This window comes from Cupressus sempervirens, chromosome 10 (genome assembly GCF_028749045.1).
Source record: "Cupressus sempervirens isolate cs-2001-9-10 chromosome 10, ASM2874904v1, whole genome shotgun sequence".
NCBI classification, from domain to species: domain Eukaryota; kingdom Viridiplantae; phylum Streptophyta; class Pinopsida; order Cupressales; family Cupressaceae; genus Cupressus; species Cupressus sempervirens.
The window spans coordinates 88,631,103-88,653,462 of NC_143127.1; the positions used below are offsets into that span (position 1 = coordinate 88,631,103).

Genomic DNA, 22,360 nt, shown 5'->3' on the forward strand with positions numbered 1-22,360 from the left:
CAAGAATGATGAGTCATCTAAAGTGAATCAGACATTGTATAGATCAATGATTGAAAAGTTTCAATATGTTGTACCTAGTAGACTAGAAATTGCATTAGCTATTGGAATAGTAGCAAGAATTTTTGCAAATCCAAGAGAAAATCATCTGATGGCAGTAAAAAGAATACTGAAGTACCTAAAAGAAATTGATGTTAGGAACCTGTGTGTTCCTTCTGTTTATTTTGTTAGAGTAGTGTTGTTGGACGCATATGCTTTGTAAGTCGTCCCGTGAGTATATTTTATTATCCCACATGCATAGGTAGTATTACTTTTCTAGATCGTACTCAGTATATAAGAATAGGTTGAGGCCCTTGATGGGCACGGACGAATTTATTGTATTGAGCTTGCTCAAAGGAGGTTACCCCCTCGAAGTGGCCTGCGATCAGTAGATTCATTCTGAGTTCTGCTATCACTTTGTATTCTGTTATTTCGAGCATTCTCACGATATTGCTATAAGGAGGTTCATCACATCTGGTATCAGAGCACTCTCTTGGGCTCGCTGGGTGGAAATTACATCAAATTTTTTTTCTGTCGTGGCCTTCAGGTTCCTCTCACTTCTAATATCTCTTGTTATTGCAATAACTCTTTTCAGTTGTTCTGTCTGTGAGTGAATTTTTCTAAGTCGACTGTTCAAAAAAAAAAAAAAAAGAGTACAAATTTTTTTGTTTTTTAGTCGTAGCTTCCTTGTTTGCTTTCTGTTTCTGCTCATACTTCCACAGAACGTCTGCAATATCATTTCGCATACTTCCTTCCTTGGCGACCCAACCCCAAATTTTACATATCAAAGCCCTAAATCCCTCATTTATCTAATTTTAGGGTTTGCCCTATCTTTTTCACCTCTCATCCAATCGCCACCAAACTGAGCCACAAGATTCAATTCCTCATTTTGCTCCCTTATCCCTCTTGGACTGTTCGCCTCATTTCGCCTCCCTACCCTTGAAACCCTCATTTTTCTGTTTCCCTTGTCCCCAGATAGTCTCCCACCACCCGTCGAACACCCATTTCCTATCTGAGTTTTACCCAAATCCAAGTTTGCCGTAACTAAAAAAGTTTTTGTTTCTCATCTTCTACCCATTCCAAAAAAAAAAAAAAAAAAAAAAAAAAAAAAACCTTGCTTTATGGTTGTTACGCGTACAGGAGCAAAAATCATGGAAGAAGAAATGGCATCCCTCAAAACCAAACTTCAAGATCTGGATGACAAAATTCTGGGTCTTAACTTTCAGCAGTCAGCCATGAGCCGAAACCATTCAGGAGATACTGGGTCCTCTTCTGGCAATTTTCGTGGACCAAAGCTTGATTTTCCACGCTTCGATGGTTCTGATCCGACTGGATGGATCTATAGGGCAGAGCAGTATTTCAGCTTGCATAATACTTTGGATAACCACAAAGTCCCCCTTGCATCTTTTCATTTGGAACATGAAGCTCTTCAATGGTTCCGTTGGTACATCAAGGCTAATGTAGGCCCAACATGGAGAGAATTGTGCACCCTCATTTTGGAGCGCTTTGGCCCTAGTTCCTTTGATGATTTCACAGGAGCACTCACTAAACTGCGTCAAACAGGCACTGTAAGAGAATACCAGACAGAGTTTGAAAAATTAGCTAATCACACAGAGGGCTTGTCTGATGAATTCTTCCGTAGTTGTTTTGTCAGTGGTCTGAAGGATGCACTTCGCTCAGAAGTCAAAATGTTTCGACCTACTACAATGATGGAAGCCCTTGGGTTGGCTAAGTTAGCGGAAGACAAGATTAGTGCTCTACAACGCTCCAGATCTAATTTTGTTCCATTCAGAAATACAGGTTCTCACAACCCTCCAGTCATACCAGCTCCCAGAACTACTCCGATCAAGCACTTGTCTGAAACAGAGATGCGCGTCAGGCGAGACAAAGGGCTTTGTTATAATTGTGATGAGAAATGGTCTCGGGGCCATAGATGTGTTCAGCAAAAGCTCTATCTCTTGGATGTGGATTCTCCACCGGAACTGGAAGAATATGTAGATGCTCAGGAAACAGTGGATGCTGAGGTTGAGCCTCACCAGCCTGAACCTCCTTCACCAGAAGCTCCACCAGAGATATCTGTCCATGCTTTGGCAGGAGTCACTACTCCACAAACCATGCGGGTCCAGGGTTTCTTCAAGAAGATCCCTCTTACTATACTCATTGATTCTGGTAGCACTCATAACTTCATTGATCCACGAATAGCCAAACAGGCTGATTGCTTTATCCATCCCTGCTCTAGCTTTGAAGTCATGATTGCCAATGGGGGCACTTTACCTTGTAAAGGGAAATGTCGCAATGTGCGTCTCTCTATTGGCGATTATAACATGCGCTCTGACATGTTTGCCTTACCCTTAGGTGGTTGTGATGTAGTTTTGGGTGCCCAATGGTTACGCACTCTTGGCCCCATTCTCTGGGATTTTGCTGAACTTTGGATGTAGTTTTCAGCCGAGGGGCACCAACACACTTTGAAAGGCTTACAACCAGGGTCTCTCAGCATCATCAGTTCACACCGTATGGAAAAACTTCTTAAGAAGAATTCACATGGTGTCATCGCTCAGCTCCATTCCATTCAGATGCAGCCATTAGCAGTCTCTAGCACTCCTGCCGATCTCCAACACATTTTGGACAAGTATTCTGGTGTATTTGCTGAACCTGTGGGATTACCTCCTTCTCGTCCAGAGGACCACCGTATTCAGCTCCTTCCTGGCAGTGTTCCGCCCAACATCAGGCCCTACCGCTACCCATTTCATCAGAAGACCGAAATCGAGATACTTGTCCGTGACTTACTGAAGCAAGGTATTATTCGCCCTAGTACCAGTTCCTTTTCTTCTCCAGTTCTGCTTGTTCGCAAAAAAGATGGGTCATGGCGACTCTGCATTGATTTTCGAGCACTTAATCATCTCACTATAAAGGACAAGTTTCCCATTCCAGTTGTTGATGAACTTCTTGATGAACTTCATGGGGCTCATTTTTTCTCCAAGTTAGATCTTCGTTCTGGGTATCATCCTATTCGGGTTAATGAGGAGGATATACCTAAAACTGCCTTCCGCACACATGATGGTCACTATGAATTTTTAGTCATGCCCTTTGGCCTCATGAATGCTCCTTCAACATTTCAGGCAGTGATGAATAACATATTTCGACCATACCTTCGGAAATTCATTCTGGTCTTCTTTGATGATATCCTCATATATAGCAAAACTTGGGCTGAGCATCTCCATCATCTGGAGCTTGTCTTGCAACTTCTCTCTGATCATCAACTCTGTGCAAAACTACCTAAATGTGTGTTTGGCCAGGAGGAAGTGGAGTATCTCGGGCATATTGTTGCACACCATGGAGTGCGGGTGGATCCTACAAAAATAGATGCCATGAAAACTTGGCCGCATCCTAAAACTCTCAAGAGCCTTCGGGGTTTTTTGGGGTTGACTGGCTACTACCGCAAGTTTGTCAAAGATTACGGGAAAATTGCAGCACCATTGACAGCTCTGTTAAAAAAGGATGCCTTCTCCTGGACCCCTGTTGCTAAGACTGCATTTGAACAACTGAAACAGGCTATGTGCAGTACACCTGTTCTCGCAATGCCGGATTTTTCCAAACCCTTCACTATTGAGAGTGATGCTTGCGGCAATGGATTGGGTGCTGTTCTCCTGCAAGATGACCATCCTATTGCATTCACTAGCAAAGCCCTCTCTGGTAAGAATCTAGCCCTCTCTACTTATGAAAAAGAAATGATGGCTATTTTGCATGCTGTACAGAAGTGGCGGCCATACCTCTTAGGGAGTCATTTTTGCATCAGAACCGATCACCAAAGTCTGAAATACTTCCTGGAACAACGGGTATCCTCTCCTACACAACAGAAATGGGTCAGCAAACTCATGGGGTATGATTATGAGATCACCTACAAGAAGGGTAAGGAGAATATTGTGGCAGATGCTCTTTCTCGCACATTTGATAATCAAGCTTCCCTTTCCGCTATTTCTATGCCCATTCCCAATTGGTTAGCGTCTGTTCAGCAGGGCTATGACAGTGACTCTTCTTTATCTCAAATCATTCACCAGCTAGCCAATAATCCTTCTGCTATACCACATTACTCTTGGGATGGTGCTTCTCTTCGATACAAGGGTCGGCTAGTGCTTCCTCAGAACCCAGCTCTACATCAGGCTATTTTTTATGAACTCCATGCTTCTCCTTCAGCAGGGCACTCAGGCTTCCTCAAAACTTATGAGCGAGCAAGGAGAAACTTCTTTTGGAAAGGGATGAAACAGACGATTCAACAGATGGTGGCTGAATGTGATACTTGCCAACGCCACAAGGGTGAAACGACCCTCCTTCCTGGCTTGCTCAAACCATTGCCCATCCCTACACGGATTTGGACTGATATTTCTATGGATTTCATTGAAGGGCTTCCTAAATCCGGTGGCAAGACAGTGATCTTGGTTGTGGTTGATTGTCTCTCAAAATATAGTCATTTTTGTGCCCTCGGCCACCCCTATACTGCCTCCTCTGTTGCACAAATCTTCATGGACCAGATATTTCGTCTTCATGGACTCCCTTCTTCCATTGTCTCTGATCGTGATGCAACTTTTACCAGTCATTTTTGGACTGAACTGTTTCAGAAAACTGGCACCAAACTGAAGATGAGTTCGGGCTATCACCCACAAACTGATGGTCAAACTGAAATTGTCAATAAATGCTTGGAAACTTATCTTCGTTGCTTCACTTCCGCACAGCAACATCAGTGGGCCAAGTGGCTTCCTTTAGCTGAATGGTGGTACAATACCTCATACCACACTGCCTCTAAAATGACTCCATATGAAGCAGTCTATGGTCAGGCACCTCCAGTGCTCCTTCCCTACACTCCCAACAGCTCACCAGTCCAGGCAGTTGACATAGTTCTCCGCAGCAGGGATCAGATTCTTCGTACCTTACAGGATAATCTTCACATGGCCCGTAATCGGATGAAACAACAAGCAGATCAACACCGTTCCGAGCGCTCATTTCAAGTTGGGGATATGGTTTTTCTTCGTCTACAGCCATACAAACAATCCTCCCTAAAGCTGAAAGGGCGTCATAAGCTGGCCCCAAAATTTTATGGGCCTTATAAGGTTCTGCAGAAGATTGGTTCAGTTGCTTATAAACTGGAACTTCCTCCTTCTTCCCGCATTCATCCAGTCTTTCATGTTTCTTGTCTAAAGAAAGTTCTGGGTACCACTGTCAGAGCACAAACTACTCTCCCTGAAATGGATACGGAAGGATCCATTATCCTGGAGCCGGTGGCAATCATTGACCAGCGCACTCGCCAGCTTCGCTCTCGCTCCATCTCTGAGGTCTTGATTCAGTGGCATGGCATGCAACCAGAGGATGCTACCTGGGAACCCCTTCTTCAGATTCAACAACAATTTCCACACCTTAAGCTTTGAGGACAAAGCTTTTTTCTAAGGGAGAGGGGATGTTAGGAACCTGTGTGTTCCTTCTGTTTATTTTGTTAGAGTAGTGTTGTTGGACGCATATGCTTTGTAAGTCGTCCCGTGAGTATATTTTATTATCCCACATGCATAGGTAGTATTACTTTTCTAGATCGTACTCAGTATATAAGAATAGGTTGAGGCCCTTGATGGGCACGGACGAATTTATTGTATTGAGCTTGCTCAAAGGAGGTTACCCCCTCGAAGTGGCCTGCGATCAGTAGATTCATTCTGAGTTCTGCTATCACTTTGTATTCTGTTATTTCGAGCATTCTCATGATATTGCTATAAGGAGGTTCATCACAATTGATGATTATGTTTTGTACTACAAGAGGAGTGACAAGTTTGAAATAAAGGCTTACACTAATGTAGATTGGGGAGGTAACATTGATGATAGAAAAAGCACCAATGGAGGAGCACTTTTCTTGGGAAAAAGATTGATTACATGGACCAGCAAAAAGAAGAGTTGTACCTCACAGTCCACTATAGAAGCTGAATATGTTATAGTTGCTATCAATTACACTAATATTGTATAGATCAAATATTTGTTGCAATGTATGAAGAAAGAAGTGAATGAGCTTGTGATACTTTATTGTGATAGTACAAGTGCTATCAACATATCAAAGAACCTTGTAATGCATGCTAAAACAAAGCATATTGCAATCAAGTATCACTATGTAAGAAAATTAGTGGAAGATAAAGAAGTGAAGATGGAATATGTTAGCTCAAAACAAAAAATTTTTGACATCTTCACAAAAGCACTACCTAAAGATTCTTTTGAGTATCTTAGAGGAAAGTTAGGGGTGATACCCCTAGCTAAGGCTACTTGAAGCATAAGCAAGACTACCCTGCATCAAAGGAATTGATTGTTGAAATATTACACATTGATGCAGAGGATACTTACTTTAGGATTCATGCCTGAAGTAATTGAAGTGATGAAGTTCTAAATCAATCACAAGTAAGCTGATAGAGAAAGAAATTGAATGAACCTACAAATGCTACACTTGCATCATAAGATGCTGAAATAATATGTCTTTGGCATTGTTGTCAAAGAGGGAGAAATGTCAGAAAACTAATCAATAGTGGAGGAAGAAGAATGAAGAAGTTGATCAGAACAAAGAGAAATAGCACAAGATGAGCAATGCATATAGAGGGAGAAAAGAAAAGAAAAAAGATACAACAACTAAGAGGGAGAGGCAGAAATGAAGCAATTAGGATAGTAAATCAAAAAAGGGACATGTGAAAATTGATGGTGACACAATTACTTTTTAGCATTTGAATTATTGTTCTAACCTAGTTAGCATGTTGATAACTTGGTTAAATAGTTTAGTTTGATGGTTGATCAGTTTGGTTTGCCATTAATGCCAAAGAGGGAGATTGTTGGAAATCTAATTGAAAAGATTATTGATGAAGAAGATTGATTGAAAGAGGGAGATTGTTGTTAAAAGAATGTTTTCAATCATTGTTTTGTCATTGATATCAAACCTACTATTTGTAGGAATGAAAATTGCTAATAAGATCCAAATACTATCACTTAGTTGATTGATGAAGAGGATTTGATCAACAAGATGTAACAAAAGCACCTAAGGAAAAGGTTGAGTTATGGTTTGTAATAAAGTGCAAAGATTAGCTAAGACAATGGTTAAATGACGTATTGATAACATACTTGAAGATACAGAGGATGGTCACACTAAGAAACATTAGAAGTATAAGTTAGAAAAAGGTTGACTGCAAAGCTTAAACTAAGTTCATTAGTGGGTGTCGAGAAAGTTAGTTGAAGCTAAGAAAATGCAAAATCTAGTGTGTGCCAAGTGAACTTTAGGTGCCGAGAGAAGTTTAGGTGCTAAGAAAAGTAACAAGTGTCGAGCATCAAAAAATCTTAGTAGGTGCCAAGTGAACTTTAGGTGTCAAGCATTAGTAAAAGCATAGTTGATGTTGAGTAACCTAGTGTGTGTCGAGCACCAAAATTTCAATAGTGCCAAGTTGCTACATTATTTTAAAAGTCAAAGATTCACCAAATATGAGCTGACATATTTGTTACCTAGAATTTTGTGAACTATTTGAAGGATAAGGATGATGAGCTGGTGGCACAGAATTTTGTGTAAACCATTTTTTAGCAAATTCAAGAGGATTCTTCATGATATTTCTAGAAGAAACATAATATGGGTTAGATTCAATGTATCCTACCTAATCCGTGTGAATTGAAATTAAGAAGGGAAGAATGGAGTGGGAAAAGAAGTTCTAGACTTCTATTTAAGGAGTCACAAACCAAGAAACAAGAGCTGATGGCATGCCAAATTGAAAAGTGGTTAGAATCGTGTTAAGGAGAAGACATCTAGGAGAAGAAAGAACAAGAGCACTGAGACTCTGCTTCAATAAGTGGTCAAAGAGAGATGATTGCACTGGTACATTAAGCATGGAGACATAAGGAGACTAAGCTTGAAATGAGGGCAAGTTGTCAACAGTTGCAGAGACTGAAGAACAGGCAATGTTATGAGCTATGAAGTGATCTGAGATCTGCAAGTTGAGTTGTAAGTTGTGATCAAGTCAAAACCCCTAATTGTTACTCTCTAGCAATTGTATCAGTTAGGATAAAAGAAAATCCTATGGACTTAGGTTGGTTTAATAGCCATTTTTAAATCTTTTAATAGGGTGACATTCCAAGTGAATATTCTAAATTCCTCTAACCAGGGCCACTTCTAACAGGGTGGTTAAATCTTTTAACTAAGTCACATTTAATAGTGTGTTGTAGCCTTTAACAAGGTATGCCTATCATAGGGGTTCACTTCAGAAAAGTGAAAATGGAGTAGCATGTTATTGGTGGTTTTTCCCAAATTGGGTTTCCACATAAATCTCTTTGTTATGTGTTGTGCTTGCATATTGATTTATAGTAACTTGTTGAATAGGAAATTTAAAGCTTGGATGAATGAATGGTTGAATGGGCTCACTACACTTAGGTAAAAGGTTTGAATAAGACTTTTGGACATTGAATAACTGATTCACCCCCCCTCTCAGTTATTCTAAAGCATTTCTAACATGTTGTGTACAAATTGTTGATGATTGTGGTATTGTGAAGATGTCTTTTTCTTCAATAGTTGATTAGTTCTAAACCTGCATGTGAATTCTTTGAAAGTAGAATAGATTCAAAACTTATGTATTTGAGATTTTTATTGATGTGTTGTGCATCCCTAAGTAGAGTTTTAACCATTTATATCTTGGTGCACCACCCCTTTTCCCTTAAATATTTTAATTTTATGCATGTATTCTCCCTTTTCCTCTCAAGTGGTAGTTTAGGTGCATCCTGATAGTAAGGAAGCCGACCTTCTCTAGAGACTTAATCTCATAGTTCAAGTCCCATAACTTGGAGATTGTTTCCATGTTACTTAATGTCTCTTAAGGGTCACAACTCAAGAAAAGGTGTAAACTTTTGTGTCAACAGGTATATAAAGATTGTCATTACACTTCAATTCATTAACAGATAATTAATATTCTTATCACAATGCTGGATTACTAAATGAAATCTGATTTATTCATGAAAACTAAATTGTTACACAATCTAATTGAGAAACAACATTTCTCAATCACTACCCATAATTTATATTTGCACAATCTAGAACAACCACCATTCATCCTTTCAAATTTTGAATTTGGTTGATGGCATTGCTAAATCAACTTTTGTGATTGTTAATCTCAAATTATTTCTACTTATTTTGAACATTAAATTCAATGCAAAGAAATTGCCTTGTCAGGATTTTGTCAAGAAACATATTTATACATATAAATAACTATAATGTTACAATCTCTCTCTCTCTCTCTCTCTCTCTCTCTCTCTGTGTATATATATATATATATATAACTATCATATAAAAATCCATTCCTATATATACGAACATATTTAAATATATATATAAAAAGCTACCACATTGACATCCATTCTTGTATATAGGGGCACAAAAGAACATGGCCATTGGAAGGCTTGCATTTGTTAAATACTTTGTATGTAGGTGTTTGTCTTTATGTCTTTTCTCTATAGGTTAAATTCATTTATTTTTGTAGGTTTTTTTAAGGATTTGGATTGAATTGTCATATAGATTATGGTAAGCATAGAAGTAAAATCATTATACTTAAGAAACTATAAATGGTTGGTATCATAGTGTCTTCCATGGATATTTATTTATTAAAATTGATAACAATAGTATGAGATGCAAAGAAGCTTTAGTTATGTGTTATATACTTAATATGTCTTTTTAATATCTTATAATAGATGATTAATTTTTAGCAAATATTTAACTTTAGTACTATATATATATATATATATAAGCTTGAAGAAGAGATGCAAAATATTGTATTTGTGTCCTTTCCATATGATAATTTAGACATTTTCAGTACTTGGGATACCACTTTCTCCATTGGCTAAGTACTGAAATAAGAGTACTACATTCTAATTATTTTTTGTGATCTGATTTCAATTAACCTTTATTGAATATTAGTTTGATTTGTGTTCTATTCAATGAGCCTTGTCATAATATACTAATTTAGAGATGGAATATACATGCTTGCAGAGTTTAAATCTTAGAAACCACAGGGACAACCACAACAATAGAAGTTGTGACCAAAACCATATGATAAAGAGGAACCTCCCAGAAAGAGACAAGCAAGGAAGACACGCATCTCGCATTGAAACACTGATAGGTAGAGTGGACATGACAACACAAGGATCAAGGAAAGGAACTCTAGTGACACCGTCAACAACAACAATAGAAACTCAAACCGCGATAGAAGCAACTGTAGCCATCACAATAGGTTCTTGAATCATGAAATCTTCTACATAATGTTGTGAGTTATTAAGCATGATTTTAAGATCATACTCACAATATGTTAGTATATTTAGTACCTTGAATATATTTCACGACAGAAGCAACTAGAACCATCACAATGGGTTCTTGAATCATGCAATCTTCTACATAATGTTGTGAGTTATTAAGCATGATTTTAAGATCATACTCATAATATGTTAGTATATTTAGTACCTTATATATATTTAGAATAAAATATTTGAAGTAGACCTTTTGCAATTTAGGATGTTTGCAATATTAGGTAGACCTGCAAGAGAGAAAATAGAGTGTGCTTCAGAAGGAGGAAATTTGTACTACACTAATTAAGTTGTACCACATTGAAAGGACCTTATTGTTAGTGTAAATAATTAATTATTATTACAATTTAATTAAGTTTACTTAGGTTAATGCATTATTATATTAGTTTTCATGTAGACACCTAGGAGTATGCATAGTCATATGAGTTGTTTTTTTGACAACATAGGAGTTTGCATATTCAACTGAGTTGTCATGTAGACAACACAGTTGTTTGCACTCTAATTAAACACATGGTGTCTACAACATATTTTTATGAGATACACATATGTAAGCTTATCCTATCATCATCACACAAACTCTTGTGCTCAATGGAGGATAATCCACTCTCGGTGGGCATGTTCTTAGTTTTGATGTTTATCTCTTTGTTGACTCGTAGTCATTCTAGCTTCCTTTAGTGTGTATTCATCTCATATCCAATCATCTGATATCTCATATCCAATCATTTGATATCCATTCTCATTTGAACATCATTAGTCTCTCTTGTGCTATTTCTTGAGCTTCTAGATCTTGACATCATTTTGTCCTAAGGAAAATTCTTACATGGTATCAGAGCTATACCAAATTTTTACATGGTATCATAGCCACAAGAGCTTCATTGCATAGCCATTGGAGATTTTTTTCTTTCTTTTTATTTGTAGGTCAAGATTGGAGCTTGCTAGTGCAAATTAGATATTAGCATCATATAGAGAAGGTCAAAAAATCCCAAAATCCACTTTTGTTTCATCAAAATCAGACATCTAAGGTGAAATCTAGATTCATTTGATTTTTGGAGGTGTGACAATGGTGATTCAAGAAAAATAATTACAGAGGTGATTTTCAAACTACGACATCTCCCTCATACACACTCCTTTTTTCGAGAAATATTTTTTATTTTGGGGTAGAATATCATGATCTACACATTGGTGTAGGATGTTTGAGATCTCTATTCCTAATTTTTTCTGCAAATCACAAATCCTATTTTTTACAACTTCAAAGGCTTAGTTTGGGCTCATTTGGACACATATTTAGGTGCTATTTTTTTTAGAGTGCATGATTTTTTTGTCTACTTTCCAAATCCAGTATCAATTTGGAGTAATTTGAGTACACATAGTACTTTCAAATTTTTGTCTTGTTTTGGCCTACTGGCACTTGTAATTAATTAGGTCCTTGAGAGATCTTGTGTCTTATCTTGTTGAGTCTGATATAGCTTCATATTTGTTGTTGTAACCAGTAAAATTAGAGGTTCACTTAGGTCCTAAATTGGCAAGTGGCTATTGTAATCAAACTAAATATAAATTGTCAAATCATACATTTGGGGGGAGGGGGTTCTTTGATTTATTTATTTTTGCATTTTGGGGGTGCATACATATATTGATCTCATCGAGTAATGCAATAAGTCTCAGTTTCGTTTAAAATTGAAGTTGACAAAAAGGAACTATCAGAAATGGAGTTTGATGATTGATCATCTAAGAGAGCAAAAAGAAGTATTTCCTTTTCTATGTTTCAAAGAGTTTCCCTCTTATATTGATCCATCACTTATTAGCATAATTGTGCAAGCCATTCTTATAAATATCAGTTATGATTGTTTTGTTGTCCTTAGAAAGGTCAATGAACCTTATGATCTTTGGATGAGTCTTTGGAAAGCATATGAAGATCCACAAGTCCCTCCATTCCTAGAGGACATTCTACCTCTAGTCACTCTAGTTATGGTACCTACAACTCTAGTTGAGATTATACCTCTCGATGCTCGTATTTCTTCTACCAATCCAGTTCCAGCCATAGATGCTCCTGATTTAATGCAGTAGGAAATACCATGTCTTCCTATTTCAGCTTCATGGGATTACTTCCTTCCAAACATTGCAGTGTTGTTTGTGGAGTCTTACATTGAAGATGTGGGAGACATTATTGATGACATCCATCTTCTCTTTGTTGAGGAGAATTCTTCTTCACTTGTTGTGAGGGAACACTTTGACCCTCAATCACTTGATCTTTCTTTTGAGACTGACATGATTGTGGACACTTCTTTTTAGTAGTTGGAGGAGGACTCTTTTACTTCAAAGGAGACATATCAGTCTTTGGAGATTATATTCCAATTTACGTAGACATCATATCTTCTAAGGATTCTTCCTACTAGTTGGGGATCATTCTCTACTACACCTATGGCACTACTTCTTCCTACAAGGATGAACATCATTCAATTTTTATGGTGTAGATTCTTTAGTCATCAAGGAGCTTCTTTCATGGGTGTTCATTCATCATTGAGGGGAGGCTACATTGCTTCTCTTCCAATATCTTCCTATAAGGATGATTCCTTGTCTTTGGAGGTTGATTCACTTTCATACATGGACATGTTTCCTTGTTTGCCACCTTCTTTTGGGCATCCACTAGATTGGCTTGTGGCATTTACATTCATCAAGGACTTGTCAACATATGAGCAGACTTCAGAGGTAGTATTCATAGTATACTACATATGAATTCCTCATCCATCTTCCTATCCACGATGGGAAGTATACTTGCACCTATACTTGGTGTATCTTCTTCCTAAAGGGAAAAACATCATTTGTAGGCATTGGATACTTTTTTATCTTCACAACATCCTTGTAGGAGATTATTTAGTATGGGGGGATACCATCATGTATTTTTTCTTATGGGGTAAATATTCTTGTACATGCATGATGTATGTCATACTAGGGGGGTCTTGATTACTCCATCCTTGAATGCATCTTGTATTTCTTCATCTCTCTTTTTGGAGGAGGTTTTTCCCATGGGGTTTTCCCTCTTTCTCCATTTTTAGAGAGATTGCATTGCATTATACTGCATAGCATTGTATGTAGAGAATTACATTTGTACATGGGTACCTAACATGGCCTAGTAGTTGGGACCCACATTGCATCTTGCATTTATCTTTGTGAGCTTAAGTGAATTCCCATAAGTTGCACTTAAGGGGGGGTGTTAGTGTAAATAATTAATTATTATGACACTTTACTTAAGTTTACTTAGGTTAATGCATTATTATATTAGTTGTCATATAGACACCTAGGAGTATGCGTAGTCATATAAGTTGTCTTGTTGACAACATAGAAGTTTGCATAATCAACTAAGTTATCGTGTAGACAACACAATTTTTTGCACTCTAATTAAGCACATGGTGTCTACAACATCATTTTATGAGATACACCAATATAAGCTTATCCTCTCATCATCGCACAAACTTCTATGCTCAATGGAGGATAATCCACTCTTGGTGGACATGTGCTTAGTTGTGATGCTTATCTCTTTGTTGACTCCTAGTCATTCTAGTTGCCTTTAAAAACAAGGCACTTATAGTGTATATTCATCTTATATCCAATCATTCAATATCTCATATCCAATCATTTGATATCTATTCTCATTTGAACATCATTAGTCTCTCTTGTGTTATCTCTTGAGCTTCTAGATCTTGGTGTCATTTTTCCCTAAGGCAAATTCTTACATAGTATCAGAGCTATACCGAATTCTTACACTTATGAAGGCAATTTTAAGAAATAAAAAGCCATGGTAAATCCCTTGGAAGATGTGTGAATAAGTAAATACAACATAATATCTCATCATGCATCAAGACATGAGATACAAAAATCATTTAATGATACCACAAGAAAAACATTTGAAGAACAAGTCACACTACAAATATTTCACTCAACTCTTGAAGATACACCCATAGCTAAGCAACCAATTAAAACATATCTTTTATAAAGAGAATGATGAAAAAAAAAATGAAAAAAAAACTAAGTGTCCTATATATTTTAGTATGTTGTTCATACCTACACCTCATGTTTTATAAAGACAATGATGAAAAAAATATGTTAGAATTACATTTTACTATGTTGATCGCATGCATATGATGTTTACAGCAGGTCATGTAGTTTCCTCGTTGGCCCCTCTCATAGGAATTGTGCTCGATATTGTTCTAAGTTTTCTTATTGATATTGGTTTTGCTCAAGTGTTTCATAGATAGTGTTGCATTTCCATTTACTTTTTATATTACTATAGATAAGAAGCACAACATCATGATTATTTCTCCATGCAAGAAGTCATGGATTCAACATAAATTTTGTGTGCAAGATATTGTGTTCTCACAACACATGCCCCATTCCTCACTAGGAATGGGTACCCTCTACTCTCTCTTTTTTTGACTTCCAAACTCACAGGTCGAGAGTCGAGAGAAAATATTTAAAAGTTAAGAGTGTTAGAGTCAAAAAACACAGAATAATCAAAAATTTGAAAAAACCAAAAAAAAAAAAAAATTTGAAAAAACCAAAAAATCAACTAATTACAAATAATCCAAAAAATTAAAAAAACCCAAAATTTTTTGTAAAATTGAAAAACATTTCAACCATAACACTCCGCCCCCCCCACATAACACTTCAACCATTTTCATATTTGCATGTGTGAGAGTGCTAAAAAAAAGGGTATGTCTAAGTCTGCAATCCTATACACCCTTTTTAAGCTATGGGCCACATCTTGCAGGCTGTGCATTGTAGGCCGCATACTGCAGATCGCACCTTGCGAGCCACATGCCCTTTGGTGCTGTGTGCCACAGGTCGTGCCTTGTGAGCTGTGCGCCCCTTGGCACTGTGTGCTATAGGTCATGCCCTTTGGCACCACTCCTTCGCACACCATATAACTCCTCTGCATGCCATATCTCTATCGTACACTACAAACTGTGGACCCCTTCTTCGTTGTGTGCCATGTAATGGTTGCGCACGCCATGTGACTCTACCATGCACCATATAATGGTTGTGCATGCCATGTAACCCCACCTAACATGCACCTTTCACCACAACCCGTGCTCTACATGAAACCCTAATTGCACCACCACTAGCTGTGGGCACGCATCATGAACCGTGCTACCAACTTATGCACCTTTATGATGCCCTCGTGTCCATGTGATCCAAATGCCTATTTTTTATGTTTTTAATAAACCTAATTTTAAATATATATATATATAATTATAAAAATTAAAAATTAAAAAAGGGATAAAATTAAAAATTAAAAATTAATTAAAATGCCCAAATTGAGCATTTTATTTTTCTTTATATTTATTTAAATTGAGAGCTTTTACATTTTATTTCTAGTCTTTATTACTTTGAACTGATAAACATTTTTCTCTCTCATGACATGCAAGTGATCAAATGGCATCTACATCTAGAGTAGCTTCCAAACTCATTATTTTCAAATTCGAAGGCATTCCCTTGAAGTCAAGATTTTATGATGACCATGCAAAAATTAGAGATACTGACTTAGGGCACATGGATCTAGGAGAATTCCTAAGAATTTGCAACAAGCCAATAGAGAGATCAGCCTTGGTATCTTCACTCATCTATTCTAGGTTTGTGAATGTAGCTTCACATCCTGTGTTAGTACAAGTAGCTAAACTAATCATGGCTCGAGCATAGCATTTCATTCCTAAAGAAAGGGTCGTCAAGAGCATTACAAGAGAGGTTGTGTTGCACCTACGACCTGACAACATTGAGAAGGTCTTCCATCTCCTAAGAGCATACCATTTCATTACATTCTTGTATGAAGTAGCTGAGAGATGGTACAGGGAACACCAACAATAAGAAATTGACATCATTTAGTCCTCTTACCTCATTGAGAAGCCTCCTCAGGGAAGAATAATAGGAAAAGTTGACATGACTTAGGGATATATGAAGGAGGACATTGGGTAATCTATCATTCTTTTGAACAAAGTTATTTGTTTACCCGCAATGGGCCATTTCAACACCTTTATGATCAATTTCATTGAGACCGTCAGATAGGCAAAGATACCACTGGACTGGGCTAGCACACTAAGTGAAAACTTGTGTGAACAATTGAGGATGGTAAAGGAAAATAAGTTTTACATGACTTCTTCCATGGTGTACTTTCTTGTAGCAAGGGTAACAAACTATCTTGATTTTTATAGGAGATGTAGTATGTAGGATCTCAATGCCTGGCCATGTATAGTCTACCCTCAACTGGTGAAGAAGAAGCTTTCGACACAAAGCAAAAAATATAGAATTGTGAATGATGCATTCATCTTCATGATCATTTGATTCGTTGAGGAAGACTATGGGAAGAGGTTATATGATGAAGCCAAAGCACAAATCACAGTTCTCAGAGCCTACTTTATTTAGTTCAAAACATTCACATATCTATGGGTAGCTGGTGCATCCATCAATCCTAAGAAGCTCCTAAGATATCCTAGTGACAAGTTGGTGCTATTGGAGATTTCCTGACAAATTGAGTCTACATATGAGAAAATAAGGAGGAAAAAAAGACATTACTAGACATGGCCATTGGTCATTGGACCATATCAAGTGAAGAGGAAGTAGGATATTTCATCCTTTAAGTGGGAGTGGGAGAACTATCCCCTTGAAGAATACAACTCTTTCAAGCCCTATTTTGACAATGTTGGGAGAGTGGAGAGTCTGGTAGGAAAGGATTTCCATCATGAGGATGCTATTGAAGATTATTGGATGAACACAAAAAATGACTATGATTTCCACATAAGGGACTATTGTAGGATGACTTTGTATCTAGCAAAGAAGGCTCTTTAGTTGAACATCCCAGAGGAAATAAAGCAACAAGATTCTAAAGAGTTATTGAACCCCCTGTTCAATGCTAACAAATTGGTGAAAGACCCATTATAAATGCTGAGGTTGATAGGGAGGAGACTGATGATATTAATCATTGAGTGAGGCATGTCATCAGAATGATGAAGGATTGGATCAAGAAACCTTTTCCACTTGATCCAATTCTTAATATAGTGATCTTTCATGCACATGCCTTCCCTAAAAGAGGTATAGGGAAGAAAGTAACAATTCCTACCTTTGCAGCCCAATCTCCTATTAGGCCAGAGACAGTGTACCAACTTGATCACCCGATTGGATATTATCACCCTCCAAGGAAGGGAAAGAATAAAAGAAAGAGGACCTCCCCTCAAAGGATTCAGAAAAAATAGGTGCCTCCATGACAACAAGAACAAAGTGCACAAGGGTTTGATGATACTAGAGCTACTCAAGTTCAAGATGAACCTTAGTTGCCTCCCATTGTGTCCAGCCAACTGAAAGAGGGTGAAGTTCCACAGGCCTCCATTCCTCCTGTGCAAGAAGAGCCAGATTCTTCTTCTATCCCAAGTAGAACCCTTAGAACTCTCTTCTTCAAAAGATGAAGTACAGTAGTGGGTGGATGAGAAAAGTAAAGAGGGTGATGATGTTTTCTCAATGTCAAATTTTTATTTCATGCCCATAGGTATAGAATTGATTGGGGATAACATTAGGGACACCCCTACAGGTGAACCTCAACAAGACGACTGGATGCAAATGCCACTAGATACATAGGGTCTTGATCATACTCCTCCATCTCCACCATGAGTTACAGTGGTAGAATAGGGCTTAGTGACTCCTCCACCTTAGAGTTCAGAGGAAGAGTAGGTTTAGAAGGAACAATCATTAGAGGAGAAACTAGAACAAATGATGACTAATGAAGTGTCGAAGGAGGGAAAAATAGTGCAATATTCTCAATCACCTTCCCAAGACATTGAGGTTTAGGCTATAGGGTCTACTAAGACTAAGGCTATAGAAGATGATCCCTCCTAACAAGATACAACTCTGAGTAGGAGCAACAAAGGGAAGGAGAATGCAAAACATACTCCTTTGTCATCAAGAGCTAGGTCCTTAGTAGGACACATCCCTAGATGGATCTAAAAGGAAATAATGAGGAGTACTAAGCCTCAATTTTGTGCTTTAGAAGAAGACATTTGTGACATTGTAGAGATTTTGAATAAACCTAAGTCTCCATCACATGAGGCAAGGCCATTGGCATTTATCACCAGCACAAGGAACCAGGAACTATTTGCACAAGTGGATCTCCCTCCTAAAGGTATAGATGTAGAGGTTCTTATCTTCGAGGATTATGAATTAAAGGATGTTATGTTGGGGAGGCCTATATGGGATTTAGCCTGATTAATGATGACTTTGGGAGTCAAAGAGGTCATTAAGCATATGGAATAGGATGAGGTTGAACTCCATGCACTTTGAAGGTAGGTTGAGATCCTAAAGAAATATCTAGCTGAAGTAGTTGGTCCTCTAGATCCTAAACACCCTGAGCATACCTTGAACACTTTACTTAGAGAAGGGGGAGGTGTACAACTTGATCCATTTTAGAAGGCTTGTCAAGAGTGGTGAGAAATTTTTGAGGAGAAAGGTGTTACAATCATCACAAGGAATTTGAAGTTATTGCATGCTACGTAGGAGAATATGAATAAGATAAGAGCAATTTTGAAGTAGGACTTTAGTATTATGGATGAGGTATGGGCTTGGAGTAAGGATTTACAAACTTTGCAAGCCAAAAAGGGCCAAAGATACCAGATTTTGATTGATGTATATACAAGAGAAGAATTAAATATGATCAATGATTGGATAGAAAATATAGTAGATAGCAATAAGGTAATGGGAACATTACATGAGGAGATTCATCAATTCAAGGACCAAACCTGAGGGTGAATTTTGGAAGTAGAGAGACACTATAGTGATGCATGCTTGGATATTTCTGAAGATGAGGAATGAGAAAAGTTGTTACTTGTAGAGATAGTAGTGGAGAATTTCAAGAAGATTTTTATGGAGGTTTTTGATGATGAGGACATCCGAGAATCCTTTAGAATAGAAGAAGCCTTGTTAGAATTGGATACCAAACTTAGGGATTTTGTTGACACTCAGATTGAGGTAGACAATTACAGATAGAAGGTGAAAGATAAATATAAGGCTTTAGATCTTCCAGATGCAGCTAAGATTTTTGAGATGATAGAGAAATTCAAGGGCAAACATCCAAAATAGCTTTGGGATGAAGAAGAATAAAACCTAGATGCTAGGTTTTCAATTTTAACACTCAATAAAATTTTAATATTTTGACCCTGTCGAGGTCCATAGCCCCGTAGCTCCACAGCTTTGTAGGTGCACAAGTCTATAGCTCTACAATTTAGAGGTGCAACGATAGTTAACTGCTTGTTTCAAAAATAGCACTTTCCATGCATCAGAAATGCATTTTGATGGCAGTTTAACTTCGACACACTTTCTATTTTTTGACCAATTTCTATTTTTGGAACCTCTAGATGCTCCTACTTTGACTAAAGGCTTCCTCCTATTTCTTCTCTCATATTTTCTTTAGTTTTGACATGTAAAGGGCTCATGCATCTAATTAATGAATAAATATGGATGGAGTCCCTCGAAGCACCTGATTAACTGTTAGATTTATATATTTAGTTTGTTTTAATGTTTTAAAAGGTATTTTATTGCATGAGAATATCTCTCACTCTCAACACAAATTGAGGAGACAATTTCTTATAAATAACCCATTGTAAAATGTAATAAGGGCCACCATTATTATGCAATAAAATTATGCTTTTGGTGCTCACATTTAGAGTGTAGTGATTCTTTCCTAAATGTGTAATTAATTTGTGAATTTTGTTCATGAGATTGTGATTGAGCCAAAGGTTTATTGTGTTATTTCTAGTTGTGCGATCTTTTAGTTCTAGTGTTTGCTATAGATTTATGAATTCCATTGATGTATCGATCTTGAGAAGAGATCATCAAATTGTGCCTACATAACTTTTCATCTCGCATGAGTGCACTTTTCATGGCCTTGCGATTTGATGAAAGGTGAAATATCATATGATTGTTAGAGTTTCTCACCGACGATTGCATCAGTGGATTCTAGGAAGTGTTGCTCCTATTTTCATTGGTTTCCTATTGATTTCTTCAAAAGTTTAACTCGTGGCATGTTATTTTCTATAGCTTGTGTCCATTAGGTTTTCAATTTCATGTTATTTTCTTTCAGTTTTGATATTTTCTTTGCTAACCCCTTGTTAGAATAGGAGCTCATATTAGTTGCACTATTAGATTGCATTCATTGAAAAAAACAAAAAATATAAAAACATTGTTCTTTTATGTGTTATTTTGAGACAATGAACAGATTTTACTTCATTCTATGTTTAAAATAGAACCAACAAAGGCCTCCTCGTGAACAATCACATTTATCTTCAACTGAGTGGATTTTGGTACGTTGCAAGACAAATACTAAATCTTGGAGTTGATCCCAAAAAGATTAGTTTTTCAAGAGAGGAATTGCACAATGGATTCCTATCATTGACCTAGTGCATAATGATCGCCCAATAGAAGTGGCACTAGAAGGAGGGCCATTTAAAATCCAATAAAGGAAGAAAATTTGTCAAAGTTTTAGAATTTTTCACTTCTACAAAAATCTGTGCTTCACAGAAGTTCAAATTTTTTTTTGAGTTTTTGAGAAATTTAGGTCCATAGCTCTGCAACTCTTTAGGTACACAAGTTCACATATCCACAACTTCACAGGTGTACAAGTGTGCAAAACTCTATAGTGCACAAAATTCAGAGGGGTGAGAAAGTGTACTTCTCTAGAGGTTTTTTTTTTCCAGAATTGATGCAAGCTAGAGGATATTGATCCAAAATCCCCATTTTAGTGAGCATTAAGGTCTATACCAAGTGCACACAAGTTTCTTGAGCTTAACCACCTTCGTAAACCATGTAGTGACAAGGGAACATCCTAAGTTCAACCACTTCCATTCAAACTTTCATCATCTTCTTCAACTCTACCTCCACTCCAACCACCTGGTGGACCACCACATATTCCAATAGCTACTCCTCAACAACCACTATTAGGTCGACCAATCCATCCAAAGGCCTTTTTTTGTGAATTTTGTAGACTCACCAATAAACTTGAGAGGTGCACTCCATGACCTCCCTAAAAATCCCTAGAAGTTTTGCCCAAGATTCATCTATGGTGAAACACGAACTGTCAAAGATCATGTCAAGGTATTCAAGGAAATTTGCAATCGCAAGTAGGTTGCTAATGAGGATGTGATTCTTCATTTATTCCCCTACTCTTTGGGGGAAATTTCCTTCAACTGGTACATTAATTTTCCACCGAGATGCAATGGAGATTGGGATACATTCAAAAAATTGTTCTTGGAACAATTCAAAACATTCATCAACCCATTTGTGACACATCAACAATTCATATCAATCAAAAGGGACCCAACTGAATAGTTTCTCACTTCAACCATCACTTTCACATGGCCTACCACAAGTTGGAAATTCCATACACTATACTGGTTGAAGCCCCTATTCAAATTTATTTGAATGCCATGGACTATCTTACTGTAATTTTTCTGAGAAGACTTCTGCAACAAATATTGACATATTGGATAAAGTCTTCACAGAGGAAATTACCTTCACTAAGCAAGCTAATCCTAATAGAGGAGGATTAATGGTTTCAGCTCCAACTATCATAGCAATGCCAACATACCTTGTCGAAGTACACACGATGCCTAGTTAGTTCATACCTATGAATCCAGTTCCATTGCAATAGGCACTTGCTCCACAAAATCCCACTCTAATATACCCAAGGTTTGAACCTCCGAAAGCTACTTTCTTTGAGAAAAATGCAACAACACTCACTAAAGAAAATAATGGTTTTGTTTGTGAATTTGGTCAGATGAGAAAGACTATGTCCCAAATGAACAACAAATTGACTCATCTTATGCTATCTCAAGGAAAAAAAAATAACATCCAAAGAAACAATGCTCACCCTTACAACAACAATTATGGCCAGAATTATAACAAGAACTTCATGGAGAACAACAACAATAATGCAAAAAATAATAATGGGGGAAAC

At 37.4% G+C, this 22,360-nt stretch overlaps 1 protein-coding gene across 1 annotated transcript; it reads left to right on the forward strand.

Moving 5' to 3' along the window:
• Positions 1-281: 281 nt before the first annotated feature.
• Positions 282-15,226, forward strand: LOC149532711 (uncharacterized). The gene is made up of 3 exons (XM_089805752.1): positions 282-583; positions 759-2,000; positions 15,140-15,226. Exons 2-3 carry the CDS (start codon positions 1,158-1,160, stop codon positions 15,224-15,226), a joined length of 930 nt encoding a protein of 309 aa, XP_089661878.1. The 5' UTR covers positions 282-583; positions 759-1,157.
• Positions 15,227-22,360: the final 7,134 nt, after the last annotated feature.

Excerpts from the sequence above, each read along its gene's own strand:
- LOC149532711 (XM_089805752.1), top strand. The coding sequence starts at position 1,158 with ATGGTTGTTACGCGTACAGGAGCAAAAATCATGGAAGAAGAAATGGCA. Across the intron at positions 2,001-15,139 it reads AAAAGCTCTATCTCTTGGAT|GCTGTGCATTGTAGGCCGCA; the intron begins GTGGATTCTCCA and ends CACATCTTGCAG.